Genomic DNA, 15,664 nt, shown 5'->3' on the forward strand with positions numbered 1-15,664 from the left:
AAAGACCCGTCCACCCTTTCTCTCTTTCTCCTCCGCCTCTGAGGGCCAAGGGAAGGAGAACTTAACCTGTCCACTCTCTCTCCTCAGCCTCTGAGGGCCAAGGGCAGGAGAGCTTGGGGGTGGAAAGGCCTGTCCACCCTTTCTCTCTCTCTCTCCTCAGCCTCTGAACGCCAAGGACAGGAGAGCTTGGGGCAGAAAGACCCATCCACCCCTTCTCTCTTTCCCCTTAGCCTCTGAGGGCCAAGGGAGGGAGAGCTTAACCTGTCCACTCTCTCTCCTCAGCCTCTGAGGGCCAAGGGCAGGAGAGCTAGGGGCGGAAAGACCCGTCCACCCCTTCTCTCTTTCTCCTCAACCTCTGAGGGCCTAAGGGCAGGAGAGGTAGGGGCAGAAAATCCTGTTCCCCCTCTTTCTCTTTCCTCAGCTTTTGAGCGCCAAGGACAGGAGAGCTTGGAGCAGGCCCCGGGTGGCCCCAGCAGAAGGGAAGGACCTGGGAGAAGGAATCGAAAGGGAGTTTGGCCCTCTGGTCTCGGCCCATAGTGGCCTCACGCGGACCCGTCATCCCCGGCACAGTGGATTGCTCTCTTGGGCCCACCCGCTCCCGCTCAGGCCCGTGGGTCAATCAATCAGCTAATAATAATAATAATAATAATAATAATAATAATAATAATAATGGCATTTATTAAGCGCTTACTATGTGCAAAGCACTGTTCTAAGCGCTGGGGAGGTTACAAGGAGATCAAGCTGTCCCACGGGGGGCTCACAGTCTTAATCCCGATTTTACAGATGATTCACTGGAGGTCTCACATACTCAGTAATAATAATGATAATAATAATAATAATAATGATGGCATTTATTAAGCGCTTACTATGTGCAAAGCACTGTACTAAGCTCTCGGGAGAGTCCAATAGAGCAGAGGTTTTTTTATAGTATTTGTTAAGCGCTTACTATGTGTCCAACACCGGTCTAAGCACTGGGATAGATAGAGGTTCATCAGGCTGGACACGGTCCCTGTCCCGCCTGAGGCTCAGAGTCTAAGTAGACTGTGAGCCCACTGTTGGGTAGGGACCGTCTCTATACGTTGCCAACTTGTACTTCCCAAGCGCTTAGTACAGTGCTCCGCACACAGTAAGCGCTCAGTAAATACGATCGATTGATTGAAGTAGGTGGGAGAACAGGAGAACCGAGGCCCAGAGAAGTGAAGCGGCTTCCCCACGTCACACAGCAAGCAGCGTGACCTTAGGGAGAAGCAGCAGAGGAGCAGCGGGGCCCAGTGGACCGAGCAAAGGCCTGGGAGCTAGAGGACCTGGGTTCTAATTCCGGCTCCGCCACGTATCTGCCGTGTGACCTTGGACAAGTCGCTCCCCTGGGCCTCGGTTACCCCATCTGTAAAACGGAGATTCAGAGTGCGCGCTCGACAAGTCGCTCCCCTGGGCCTCGGTTACCCCATCTGTAAAACGGAGATTCAGAGTGCGCGCTCGACAAGTCGCTCCCCTGGGCCTCAGTTACCCCATCTGTAAAACGGAGATGCAAAGTGCGAGCCCCGAGTGAGGCAGGGACTGTGTCCGACCTGATTAGCTGGTATCTCTCCCAGCGCTTAGCACAGCGCCTGACACGTGGTAAGCGCTAGACAAATACCGTTTAAAAAAAAAGCACCAATCGACAGAGCAGGAATTAGAACCTAGGTCCTCGGACGCCCGGGCCCTTTCTTCTGGGCGATGCCGCTCTGTCAGACACGTCGGCTGACACGCTCCCTGCCCGCAATGAGCTTCCATTCTCTCGGCCTCCTCAGGCCAAGTGCCTCTCCTGGACGCGAATTACCTCTCGTCCGGCCCCCGGTTTGCGCGGGGCTGGGGTTTGGCTTTGGTTTTAGGCTCCGTGGCCGGCCTGGAACGCAGGAGGGTGGGGAGGGAGGGGGGTCAGAGGTTGAGGAGGCCCAGCGGGAGAGGGAGAGGTGGACAGTCAGGATGGACGAGGAGAAACCGACTCCCGGATCGCCCCGTCTTTTCCTCGGCCGAGGAAGAGACGCCGCCGCGGGGGAGAAAGAGGAAACTTGAGGTAGAGGAAAAGGCCGACAGGAGCATGCCGCTGCAGGGAGGCGGAGGGGCCGCGGGGTCAAGGGTCAATGGGTCCGGAGCCGCACCGCATGCTGGCCTCGTGGGCTCCTAAAGCCTCCATGGCCATTGACCCTCAGAGCACGGAGGGCCCGGGGGCTCCCTGTCCGCACCGGGCCCCGGATGAATCGAGGTGGCCGAGGCCCGTGGCCGGAGGGGCCTGCTTTGGTCCTCCCCCTGCCCGCCGGGGCCGGATCTCCCCCACCCGCCGGCCACCAGGTCCCGGCCCGACCTCGATCCATCCGCCCAGGGATGGACCGGATCCCCCCGTCCATCGGTCTTCCCCCGGCGGGAAAGCCCCGGGGTCCGAGGGCCAACGGGGGGCTCCCGGGGCTGGGGGGAGGAGCGGGAGCCCCCCGGGGTCAGCGAGGGGGGACGGCCCTCCTGCCCCGTTACCTGCTACGGGGCCCCGGGCGTCGGGCGGAGGCCTTGGCCGCTCTTTTCCTCAACCGACAACACCTCGGGCTCAGGGCGGACGTCCCAGGCCGCCCGGCGGGCCGCCTCCCGCCGTTCCCTCCTGCCGGCATCCTCGGAGGGGCCTGACGGCGGGGGGCTCCCCGGGGACCGGCCCCTCACCACCGACTGCCAAATTTCTTCCCTGTCTGTCCCACGCAGCCTGGGGGGGTCTTGCTAGGCCTCAGGCGTTGAGCGGGACCCTCGGCGGCGGGGTGGGGACGGGCTGGGCAACGCGAAAGGACCAGCTCGGAGGGGGCTTTAGCCCCTTCTTAATTCCGGCCCCTCTGGGATCCATCTTCCCCAGAGGGCCCCGCGTCGGCTGGTTCTTTCCGCCCCTCGGTCTCACGTTCCCGGGCCTCCCGCGAGGACGTTTCTCGGCCTCAGCACCTGGGACGGGCCCGGGATCCGATTCTCCCGGTTTCCCACCAACCCGCCGGCCCCGCCGACTCCCGGGATCTGGTGGGTGGCGGGGAGAGAGACGGCGCTGGAGAAACCAAGCCCGGATCTCCTCTTCCCGCCGAGGGCTTCATCCACCGTCCGACCGGGCTTCCCCCGGGATGATCCGGGGGACAGCCTCAAGGTTAGTGCAGAACCGGCGCGAATTGGGCCGGGAATCAAAGGGAATTTCAATCTCCGGGCCCAGAGCTCGGTTTGATCGCCCTTTCCGTCCCCGGAACGGTTTTACTGTTCGGTAGACTCTCACTGTGCGTCTTCCCGCTCCAAAGGGAGATGTAGGCTTCCCTATAACAGGCTGATATTCCGGAAGGGTCTGGGAAAGGTCGGGCCTGTGATTCTGTGTGTGAGGGTGTGATTTTTTTTTTTTTTTTAGTTGGTAGTCCTTCCCGTCTCCCAAGCCCGCGATAAATGTGATTGAATGAATGAATGAATAATCATAATGAGAATACTAATAATAGTGGTATTTGTTAATAATAATAACGATGATGGTATTTGTTAAGCGCTTACTATGTGCAAAGCACCGTTCTAAGCGCTGGGGAGGTTACAAGGTGATCAGGTTGGCCCACGGGGGGGCTCACAGTCTTAATCCCCATTTTACAGATGAGGGAACTGAGGCCCGGAGACGTTAAGTGACTTGCCCACAGTCACCCAGCTGACAGTTGGCGGAGCCGGGATTTGAACCCATGACCTCGGACTCCAAAGCCCGGGCTCTTTCCACTGAGCCGCGCTGCTTCTCTGCTTACTATGTGCCAAGCAGTGAATCTGGGGGAGGATGTACAGCTGGGGAGGGTGTGTGTGTGTGTGTGTGTGTGTGTGTGTGTGTGTGTGTGTGTGTGTGTGTGTGTGTGTGTGTGTGTGTGTGTGTGTGTGTGTGTGTGTGTGTGTGTGTGTGTGTGTGTGTGTGCGTGCGGCACAAGTGTCCGTCTCTGGCTCCCTGTCTCTGACTCCTTGTCTTTCTCTATATGTTGTATACCGTCTCTATATGTTGCCAACTTGTACTTCCCAAGCGCTTAGTACAGTGCTCTGCACACAGTAAGCGCTCAATAAATACGATTGATTGATTGATTGATTGACTCTCCCCATCTTCCTGTCTCCCTGTCCGTCTCTGGCTCCCCGTCTGTCTCCCGCACCTTGCCTGTCTCCCTGCCCATCTGTCTCGGGATAATAATAATAATAATAATGGTATTTTTTTATGGATGCCAAGCATGTTCTAAGTGCTGGGGCTGGTGGAGGGAGCATACAAGGTAATCAGGTTGTCCCATGTGGGGCTCACAGTCTTCATCCCCATTTTACAGATGACGTAACTGAGCGCACAGAGGGGCTTGCGCACGGTGGACAAGTGACGGAGCCGGGATTAGAACCCAAGACCTCTGACTCCCGAGCCCGGGCTCTTTCCACTGAGCCACACTGCTTCTCTACGGCTAATAATGTCCAAGACTGACCTTCTCATCCTCCCTCCCGAACCCTTTCCCTGACTTTCCCGCCACTGTAGACGGCACTACCATCCTTCCCGTCTCACAAGCCCGCAATAAATATGATTGAATGAATGAATGAATAATCATAATAAGAATACTAATAATAGTGGTATTTGTTAATAATAATAATAATGATGGTATTTGTTAAGCGCTTACTATGTGCCAAGCACTGTTGTAAGCGCTGGGGAGGTTACAAGGTGATCAGGTTGGCCCATGGGGGGCTCACAGTCTTCATCCCCATTTACCAGATGAGGGAACTGAGGCACAGGGAAGTGAAGCGACTTCCCCAAAGTCACCCAGCTGACAGTTGGCGGAGCCGGGATTCGAACCCATGACCTCTGACTCCAAAGCCCGGGCTCTTTCCGCTGAGCCACGCTGCTTCTCTGTTTACTATGTACTAAGCACTGGTGTGGCTACAAACAAATCAGTTTGGACACAGTGCCCGTCCCCCACGGGGTCCCCGGTCTCCCTCCCCGTTTTACAGATGAGGTAACTGAGGCCCAGAAAAGTGAAATGGCCTTTTTATGGTATTTGTTAAGTGCCAACTATGTGCCGGGCACTGTCGTGGCTCAGTGGAAAGAGCCCGGGCTTTGGAGTCAGAGGTCACGGGTTCGAATCCCGACTCCGCCACCATGTCCGCTGTGTGATCTTGGGCGAGTCACTTCTGTGGGCCTCAGTTCCCTCATCTGTCAAATGGGGATGAAGACTGTGAGCCCCACGTGGGGCAACCTGATCGCCGATCAGCCCGTATCCTCCTCAGCGCTTAGAACAGTGCTTTGCACATAGCAAGCGCTTAACAAACGCCAATTATTATTATCAGAAAATCATCGGATTGGACGCAGTCCCCGTCCCACGTGGGACGCCCGGTCTTCATCCCCATTTTCCGGACGAGCGGTCCAGAGAAGTGCAGTGGCGCGTCCGAGGTCACACAGCGGACCAGCGGCAGAGGCGGGATTAGAACCCAGCTCCATCTGACTCTCAGGCCTGGACTCTAACCACTAGGCCTTAGGTTCCTCGTCCCTCTGACTCCCTCACAGTCTCCGGCCCCCTTTCCTGGTCTCTCTTTGGTATTTTTTCCTCCCCCTCACACCAAAACCCTCGGAATTTTACGGAAAGGCGGAGAGACTCTCTCTGTCTCTCGTCTCCACATTCCCGGGATACTCTCTGGGAAGACGCGAGACCCCAGTTGGTGATCAGAACATCCCAGAGTTACTTAAGGAGTCTTCTAGGGGATGCGCTAATTTTATTCCTTTCCAGAACTCATCATCATCATCATCGATCGGATTTATTGAGCGCTTACCGTGGGCAGAGCACTGTACTAAGCGCTTGGGAAGTACAAGTTGGCAATATAGAGACCCAACAGTGGGCTCACAGTCTAAAAGGGGGAGACAGAGAACAAAACCAAACATACTGACAAAATAAAATAAATAGAATAGATATGCACAAGTAAAATAAATAAATAGAGTAATAAATATGTACAAACATATATACATATATACAGGTGCTGTGGGGAAGAGAAGGAGGTAAGATGGGGGGATGGAGAGGGGGACGAGGGTGAGAGGAAGGAGGGGGCTCAGTCTGGGAAGGCCTCCTGGAGGAGGTGAGCTCTCAGCAGGGCCTTGAAGGGAGGAAGAGAGCGAGCTTGGCGGAGGTGGGGATCCGCCACAATTAATAATTATTAACAGTAATTAATAATCATGAATATCATCCATTCATTCGATCGTCTTTATTGAGCGCTTACTGTGTGTGAGCCCACTGTTGGGTAGGGACCGTCTCTCTGTGTTGCCAACTTGGACTTCCCAAGCGCTTAGTACGGTGCTCCGCACGCGGTAAGCGCTCAATAAATACGATTGATTGGGGATGAAACTCTTCTGAAAAGGCGACGGGAACAAACGATAGGAGGGAAGCAGGGTAGACTAGTGGAAAGCCCGCGGGCCCGGGAGCCGGGGGATCCTGTGTTTCCGTCCCCCCTCCGCTTGCTGTCGCGTGACCGGGGGCCTGTTTCCTCATCTGTGAAATGGGAAGTCAATACCCGCTCTCCCTCACCGTTTACGGCGTTTTCTGGTGTTTCGGTGAGCACTTACTATGCGCCGGGCACTGTGCTGAGCGCTGGGGTGGATACACATTGGACTGTCAACACGTTATGGGCAGGGAAACTGCTAATTCTGTTGTATGGTATCCTCCCAAGCGCTTAGCACAGTACATAGTACAAGGCCGTGAGCCCCCCGTGGGACAACCTGATCGCTTTGTGACCTCCCCGGCGCTTAGAACAGTGCTTTGCACATGGTAAGCGCTTAATAAATGCCATTATTATTATTATTATTACATAGTAAGCGCTCAATAAATACCATTGATCGATTGACTGATGCAGTCCCTGTCCCACATGGGGCTGACAGGCTTAATCCCCATTTTACAGATGAAATAACTGAAGGCTGGAGAAGTGAAATGACTTGTCCAAGGTCACCCAGCGGACGAGTGGTGGAGCCGGGACTAGAACCCAGGTCCTTCTGACTCACTAGGCCCGGGAGGCAGAAGGACCTGGGTTCATTCATTCAGTCGTATTTATTGAGCACTGACTGTGTGCAGAGCACTGTACTAAGCGCTTGGGAAGTCCAGGTTGGCAACGTATAGAGACGGTCCCTACCCAACAATGGGCTCACAGTCTCCGGCTCCTCTGCTTGTCTGCTGTGGGACCTTGGACAAGTCACTTCACTTCTCTGTGCCTCAGTTCCCTCATCTGTAAAATGGGGATTAAGACTGTGAGCCCCCCCGTGGGACAACATGACCACCTTGTAACCTCCCCAGCGCTTAGAACAGTGCTTTGCACATAGTAAGCGCTTAATAAATGCCATTATTATTATTATTATTGTACCTACTCCAGCGCTTAGAACAGTGTGCGGCACATAGCACTTAAATACCATTAAAAAAAGTCCCTTCACTTGTCTGATGATGATGGCATTTGTTAAGCGCTTACTATGTGCCAAGCACTGTTCTAAGCGCTGGGGGGGATACAAAGGTGATCAGGTCGCCCCACGCGGGGCTCACAGTCTCCATCCCCATTTTACAGATGAGGGAACTGAGGCTCGGAGAAGTGAAGTGACTTGCCCAGGGTCACACAGCAGGCGCGTGGCGGAGCCGGGATTCGAACCCACGACCTCTGCCTCCGAAGCCCGGGCCCTTTCCACTGAGCCACGCTGCTTCGGGGCCTCAGTGACCTCATCTGTAAATTGGGGAGCCCGCCGTGGGGCAGGGACCGTGTCCAACCTGGTTACCTGCATCCACCCCAGCGTCTACTACAGCGGCTGGCGCGTAGTAAGCATTTCGCAAATACCGTTAAAGAAAATAACAACAGGCCCAGAGACCCTCCAGTAACACAGTGAGGCACCCCCCTGCGGACCCCCCAACCTCATGAAGCGCTTAAAACAGTGCTTGGCACATAGTAGGTGCTTAACAAGTACTATTATCATTATTATTGTTGTTGTTATTATTATTATTAATAATAATCCCTTCACCCCTCAACCCCGCACCTCCCGACAGAACAACTCACCAGCCCTTCTCCCCCTTTTAGACCGTGAGCCCACTGTTAGGTAGGGACTGTCTCTATATGTTGCCAATTTGTACTTCCCAAGTGCTTCGTACAGTGCTCTGCCCATAGGAAGCGCTCAATAAATACGATTGATGATGATGATGATGATGCTGCTCCTTCCCACGCATTTTTGTCCGCACGATTCCGCGTCCAGGGGACGTCAGGAGCTTCCGACGTCCTCGGCCTCTCCCTTTCCCCCGGTCTTTCCCCCCCAGCCCGTCAACCGGTGGTATTTGTCGGGCGCTTATTGCGTGCAGAGCACTGGACTAAGCGCTTGGGAGCCTCAAACACCTTCCTCCCTCTTATTTGACGGACAGTGACTCTCCGCCCACCCCTCAAAGCTTCCTGAAGGCCCGTCTCCTCTTTTAGACTGTGAGCCCACCTTTTAGACTGTGAGCCCACTGTCGGGTAGGGACCGTCTCTCTGTGTTGCCAATTTGGACTTCCCAAGCGCTTAGTCCGGTGCTCTGCGCACAGTAAGCGCTCGATAAATACGATTGATGATGATGACGACGTCCTGCCTCCCGGGCCGGATTTATCAACCATCTTCGCCCCTTCGGCCCTCCCCGCCGCGGCCCCCCGCGCTCACCTGTAGAAGTTGCGGTTGACCTTGCGCTCGGCCGGGAAGCCCAGCATCCCGCAGACGACGCGGCTGTTGTGGGGGGTCCAGCCCAGGTCGCAGACCTGCAGCCAGCGGCCCCGCAGCTTGACCTCGACGGGCCCCTCGGTGACGGGCAGCCGCTGGCGGCCGGCCCCTCCGACGGCCGCGCGGAGCCTCACCTCTTCCACCTGGTCCTGCCGCTCCGCCTGGGGGGACGCGGGGCCCGTCACCTCCCCTCCGGTCTGAGGGAGACCCCCCAACCCCGAGGGTCCTTCCGACTCCCAAACCCGAGGCCCCACCGCATCCCGATCGATCGACGGATTGCGCGCGGTATGTCCCCCCAACGCCGTCCGAATCCAGAGAATAATAATAATAATAACATCCGCGCCAAGACACGAGGTCCTCCGGCCGGACACGGTCCCCTCCCCACGTGGGGCTCACGCCCGGTAGGGACCGTCTCTCTATGTTGCCCATTTGTACTTCCCGAGCGCCCAGTCCAGTGCTCTGCACACAGGAAGCGCTCAATAAATACGACTGATGATGATGGTGATGATGGTCCCCATTTTGCAGAGGAGGGAACTGAGGCCCAGAGAAGGGCCTTGCCCCAGGTCGCACAGCGGACCGGTGGGATCACGTAGTTGCTTTTGGACTGGGAGCCCACTGTTGGGTAGGGGCCGTCTCTGTATGTTGCCAACTTGGACTTCCTGAGCGCGTAGTCCAGTGCTCTGCACACAGTAAGCGCTCAATAAAATATGATTGAATATTGAATATTTCAAGGCCCTGCTGAGAGCTCACCTCCTCCAAGAGGCCTTCCCAGACTGAGCCCCTTCCTTCCTCTCCCCCTCGTCCCCCTCTCCATCCTCCCATCCTACCTCCTTCCCTTCCCCACAGCACCTGTATATGTATATATGTTTGTACATATTTATTACTCTATTTATTTATTTATTTTACTTGTCCATATCTATTCTATTTATTTTATTTTGTTAGTACGTTTGGTTTTGTTCTCTGTCTCCCCCTTTTAAGCTGTGAGCCCACTGTCGGGTAGGGACTGTCTCTATATGTTGCCAACTTGTACTTCCCAAGCGCTTTGTACAGTGCTCTGCACATAGTAAGCGCTCAATAAATACGATTGATTGATTGATTGACTAAAATATGATTGAATGAATAAATACGATGGATTGATTGATTGATCAGAAACCACGGCCTTCTCTCCCCCAGGCCTGGGATCCGCCCACTGCGCCACGCTGCGTTCCCTCCGTCCGTTCAGTCAAGCACTGAGCACTGGGCTAAGCGCTTGGGAGAGTCCGACAGAACAATAAACGGACGCGGTCCCTGCCCGCGCCGAGCTTACAGTCTAGAGGGGGAGAGAGACACCGATATAAATAAACGGAGAGATGGACAGCAGGCAGGGAACGCGTCTGTTGATCGTTCTGCTTGACTCTCAATCAATCAATCAATTAATCAATCGTATTTATTGAGCGCTTACTGTGTGCAGAGCACTGTACTAAGCGCTTGGGAAGTACAAGTCGGCAGCATATAGAGACGGTCCCATAGTGACATATAGGACAGTTCTATAAAATAAATAGAATAGATATGTCCAAGTAGAGCAATAAATACGTACAAACATATATACAGGTGCCGTGGGGAAGGGAAGGAGGACCCATCCGCCAAGCTAACTCTCTTCCTCCCTTCAAGGCCCTGCTGAGAGCTCACCTCCTCCAGGAGGCCTTCCCAGACTGAGCCCCTTCCTTCCTCTCCCCCTTGTCCCCCTCTCCATCCCCCGCATCGTACCTCCTTCCCTTCCCCACAGCACCTGTATATATGTATATATGTTTGTACATATTTTTTACTCTATTTATTTTACTTGTACATAGCTATTCTATTTATTTTATTTTGTTAGTATGTTTGGTTTTGTTCTCTGTCTCCCCCTTTTAGACTGTGAGCCCGCTGGTGGGTAGGGACTGTCTCTAGATGTTGCCAATTTGTCCTTCCCAAGCGCTTAGTACAGTGCTCTGCACACAGTAAGCGCTCAATCAATACGATTGATGATGATGATGACGATGATGACCCCCCCCGGCGCTTAGTCCAGCGCTCTGCACAGGGTAAGCGCCCGAGAAATACGGCGGAACGAATCCGGGCGCGGTCCCGGTTGGGATCTGACCTCGATGACGTTGGAGTCGGAGAAGCCCGGGACGCGTTGGTCCTTGCAGACGACGCCGGCGTCTTCCTCGTGGGTGCAGTCGCTGTTTCCCCAGCCCCGAGACTGGCAGTCGGCGATGCTCTCCTCGCCGCCGTTGCAGTTGACGTTGTCCAGCCAGATGCGGCCTGCGAGGGACGGGGGGGACGGGAGAGAGGCCATCATCGTCATCAGTCGTATTTATTGAGCGCTTACTGTGTGCGGAGCACTGGACTAAGCGCTTGGGAAGTCCAAGGTGGCAACGTATAGCGACGGTCCCTACCCAACGGCGGGCTCACAGTCTAAAAGGGGGAGACGGAGAACAGAAGCAAACGTACTAGGGAGACCGCCGAGGGCCGGGCCCCGCTCCGCCACTCACCGGTGCCCTTCCCGTACTTGGCGCTGTGGGTCCAGCCGGCGGCCCCGACGAAGCCGAGCTGCCGGCAGAGCACGTGGGCGGCTTCCAGGGTGAAGTCGTCGTCGCAGACGGTGCCCCACTCGCCCGCGTGCAGCACCTCCACCCGGCCCTCGTGGGGTTTCCGCGGGAAGCCCGCCAGGCGGACGCGCGAGGGCCCGGGGGTGGCCGACGGGGCGGGGGCCGGGGCCTGCGGGGAAGGCCGGGCCGGCCCGCCCCACGGGCACAGGCTATACAGCACGGCCAAGAGACCCCAGCCCCATCCCCGCCTCATGGTGGGGGCGGCCTGAGAGACACACAGACACACGCGATCACCGTCGGGCCTTCCCGACGCCGCCCGAATCCGCCCTCCCCTCTCCCTCCAAACCACGTTAATCCAGTTACTCCATCCCTCCGCCGCCCTCCCGCCCTTTCCCATTCCTGTTCGTGCTTCACCCTGCTGCCCGGATCCTTTTTCTCCAAAAAAGTTCGGTCCCCTTCTCCCCGAGAGCCTTCAGCGGCGGCCCGTCCGCCCCCGCGCCCGGCGAAGACTGTCCGCTTTTGTTTTGCCGTCTGCCTTCCCCACTTCTAGACTGTGAGCCCGTTGGTGGCTCTGTTGCCGAACTGGCCTTTCCAAGCGCTTAGTCCGGTGCTCTGCACGCGGTAAGTGCTCAATAAATACAATTGGATGAACGAATGAATGGAAAAACTTCTCACGATCGGCTTTAAGGCCCCCTTCTCCTACTCCAGCCCAGCCTGCACACTTTGCTCCTTTCGCTGTACCTCCATCTCATCTATCTGGCCGCCCACCTCTCTCCCACGTCCTGCCTCCAGCCTCAAATCAATCAATCAATCAATCGTATTTATTGAGCGCTTACTATGTGCAGAGCACTGTACTAAGCGCTTGGGAAGTACAAATTGGCATCACATAGAGACAGTCCCTACCCAACAGTGGGCTCACAGTCTCAAATCTGACAGACAATGACCCTCCCCACCTCCAAAGCCTCACTGAAGGCCCACCTCCTCCAAGAGGCCTTCCCCGACTAAGCCCTCCATTCCTCTTATCCCACTCCCCTCAGCGTGGCCCTGACTTACTCCTTTTATTCATCCCTCCCGTCCCAGCCTCGCACCACTTGTGTCCATCGCTGTCATTTATTTATCTCTATTAATGCTTATCTCCCCCCCAGACCGTCAGCTCGTTGTGGGCAGGGAGTGTGTCTGGCATAATGTTCTACGGTGCTCTGCACACAGTAAGTGCTCAATAAATACGATTGAATCGAATTCCCAGAACCCCAACAATCCTCACCCCCCGGCAGGATGACTATGGCATTTATTAAGCGCTTACCATGCACCAAGCACTGTTCTAAGCGCTGGGGAGGTTACAAGGTGATCAGGTTGCCCCACGGGGGGCTCCCGGTCTTCATCCCCATTTGACAGACGAGGGAACTGAGGCACAGGGAAGTGAAGTGACCTGCCCAAAGTCACCCAGCTGACAAGTGGCGGAGCCGGGATTTGAACCCACGACCTCTGACTCCAAAGCCCGGGCTCTTTCCACCGAGCCACGTTGGAGCCCACAAACCCCACAGCTCTCAGCTCCCCTTAGCCCCGGGGACGTCCCCGAACCCCTCGTCCCCACCCAGACACCCCACATTGCTCCGCTCCACCACGTGTCCACCACGTGTCCGCCGCGTGACCTTGAGCAAGTCACTTCTCTGGGCCTCGGTTGCCTCATCTGGAAAATGGGGATGGAGACCGTGAGCCCCATAAGGGCCGGGGACCGTGCCCATCCGATTGACGTGTTTCCCCCTCTAGTGCTTAGCACTGCGCCAGAAATAGTCCAGAAATTCCACAATTATTATTATTATTATCCCCTGAACCCCGCAATGCTCAGCCCCAAACAGATTCCCCAAACCCCGCGGATCTCTCAGTCCCAGCCGGGACCCCAAACTCCACCAGACTCCCCCCGGCCTGTTTCCCGAACCCCTCTGTCCTCACCCCAAGCCAGGGCCCCGAAATCCACAGTTCATCCCCCCTCCCAATCAATCAATCGTATTGATTGAGCGCTTACTGTGTGCAGAGCACTGTACTAAGCGCTTGGGAAGTCCAAGTTGGCAACATATAGAGATGGTCCCTACACAACAATGGGCTCACAGTCACAAACACCATCATCATTCTTCTTATTATTATTATTATTAAGACGGCGAGCCCCACATGGGACAACCTGCCGACCCCAGCGCTTAGAACAGTGCTTGGCACCTCGTAAGCGCTTCACAAATACCCTCATTATTATTGCGATACGTGCGTGCACGCAAACACATACCCACATTGTAACCTCCCCAGCGCTTAGAACAGTGCTCTGCACGTAGTAAGCGCTGAATAAATGCCATCATCATTATTATTATTATAACAAAGACCATAAAATGAGGGGGAAAAAAACCGTGTCTGACAGTAGTAAGAGCTTAACAAATACCATTAAAAAGGGAGAAAAAAAACAACCCAGTGTCTGACAGTAGTCAGAGCTTAACAAATACACCATTAAAAAGGGAGAAAAAACCCCCTCAGTTCCTGACACATAGTGTTTAACAAATGTATATATGTTTGTACATATTTATTACTCTATTTTACTTGTCCATATCTATTCTATTTATTTTATTTTGTTAGCATGTTTGGTTTTGTCCTCCGTCTCCCCCTTTTAGACTGTGAGCCCACTGTTGGGTAGGGACCGTCTCTGTATGTTGTCAACTTGGACTTCCCTAGCGCTTAGAACAGTGCTGTGCACGTAGTAAGCGCTGAATAAATGCCATCATCATTATCATTATTATTATTATAACAAAGACCATAAAATGAAGGGGGAAAAAAACCGTGTCTGACAGTAGTAAGAGCTTAACAAATACCATTAAAAAGGGAGAAAAAAAACAACCCAGTGTCTGACAGTAGTCAGAGCTTAACAAATACACCATTAAAAAGGGAGAAAAAAACAGCTCAGTTCCTGACACAGTGTTAACAAATACCATTCCCAAGCGCTTAGTACAGTGCTCTGCACATAGTAAGCGCTCAATAAATACGATTGATGATGATGATGATGATTAAAAAGGGAGAAAAAAACACCTCAGTTCCTGACACATAGTGTTTAACAAATGTATATATGTTTGTACATATTTATTACTCTATTTTACTTGTCCATATCTATTCTATTTATTTTATTTTGTTTGTTTGGTTTTGTCCTCCGTCTCCCCCTTTTAGACTGCGAGCCCACTGTTGGGTAGGGACCGTCTGTGTATGTTGCCAACTTGGACTTCCCAAGCGCTTAGTCCAGTGCTCCGCACACAGTAAGCGCTCAATAAATCCGATTGATGATGATGACGATCCTCTCCTCCGTACAATCCCGAATCCCGAAAGGACACCCAGGCGTACCTCGGCGGACCCCCCCCCTTCCCACGGGACACACATCAACCATCACGGACCCACGTAGGCCCGCGCGCCGACACACGCCCACATTCAACCACTCAGACAGAGCCACATTTCATTCAGAAGGCGCACACCTCGTCCAGACACAAACACACACATTCACACAGAGGCCTACACATGGACACGCGTCCCGCCCCCCCACCGCCGGCCTGCGGGCCCCTCGGCCGCAGCGGGAATACTGAGGGCTCGTCAGAACGGGATGCCCAGGAGGAACGGGAAGGCCGGCGGCTAATCCCGGCTCCTCCGCTTGCCCGCCGTGTGGCCCCGGGCAAGTCGGTTCACTTCCCCGGGCCTCGGTTTCCTCGTCTGAAGACCGTGAGTCCCCCCGGGACGGGGACCGCGTGCTCGTAGAGTGCCTGGCACCTAACAAATGCCCCAATTATCATTAATTATTAAATGCACTTGGGTCTGTGACCTCTAGGCATCTGCTATGTGCCCCCCTGTCAGCCCCACAGCGCTTACGAATTATATAGGAGTGATAGATTAGGAATTATCATCGATGAATTACATAGTAGAAATTACGTCTATGAATGTCAGTCTCCCCCTCAGCTCGTGGAGGACAGGGGATTCATTCATTCATTCAATCGTATTTATTGAGCGCTGAATCATTCATTCAATCGTATTTATTGAGCGCTGACTGTGTGCAGAGCGCTGGACTAAGTGCTTGGGAAGTCCCAAGTCGGCAACATATAAGGACGGTCCCTACCCAACAACGGGCTCATTCATTCATTCAATTGTATTTATTGTGTGCAGAGCACTGTACTAAGCGCTTGGGAAGTCCAAGTTGTCAACATATAAAGACGGTCCCTACCCAACAGTGGGCTCATTCATTCATTCAATCATATTTATTGAGCGCTTCTTGTGTGCAGAGCACTGGACTAAGCGCTTGGGAAGTCCAAGTCGGCAACATATAGAGACGGTCCCTACCCAACAACGGGCTC

At 54.4% G+C, this 15,664-nt stretch overlaps 1 protein-coding gene across 1 annotated transcript in view; it reads right to left on the reverse strand.

Moving 5' to 3' along the window:
* Nucleotides 1–15,664, reverse strand: part of LOXL3 (lysyl oxidase like 3) — a 45,265-nt gene that overhangs the window by 24,576 nt on the left and 5,025 nt on the right. The window contains exons 2-4 of the mRNA XM_038744504.1: nt 11,241–11,562; nt 10,847–11,010; nt 8,674–8,891 (exon numbers count right to left, since the gene is read on the reverse strand). Coding sequence (XP_038600432.1) covers nt 8,674–8,891; nt 10,847–11,010; nt 11,241–11,550 — 692 coding nt within the window. The 5' untranslated portion in view covers nt 11,551–11,562. The remainder of the gene's footprint in view (nt 1–8,673; nt 8,892–10,846; nt 11,011–11,240; nt 11,563–15,664) is intronic.

The sequence above is a fragment of the Tachyglossus aculeatus genome, chromosome 4, assembly GCF_015852505.1.
Source record: "Tachyglossus aculeatus isolate mTacAcu1 chromosome 4, mTacAcu1.pri, whole genome shotgun sequence".
Lineage (NCBI taxonomy): Eukaryota > Metazoa > Chordata > Mammalia > Monotremata > Tachyglossidae > Tachyglossus > Tachyglossus aculeatus.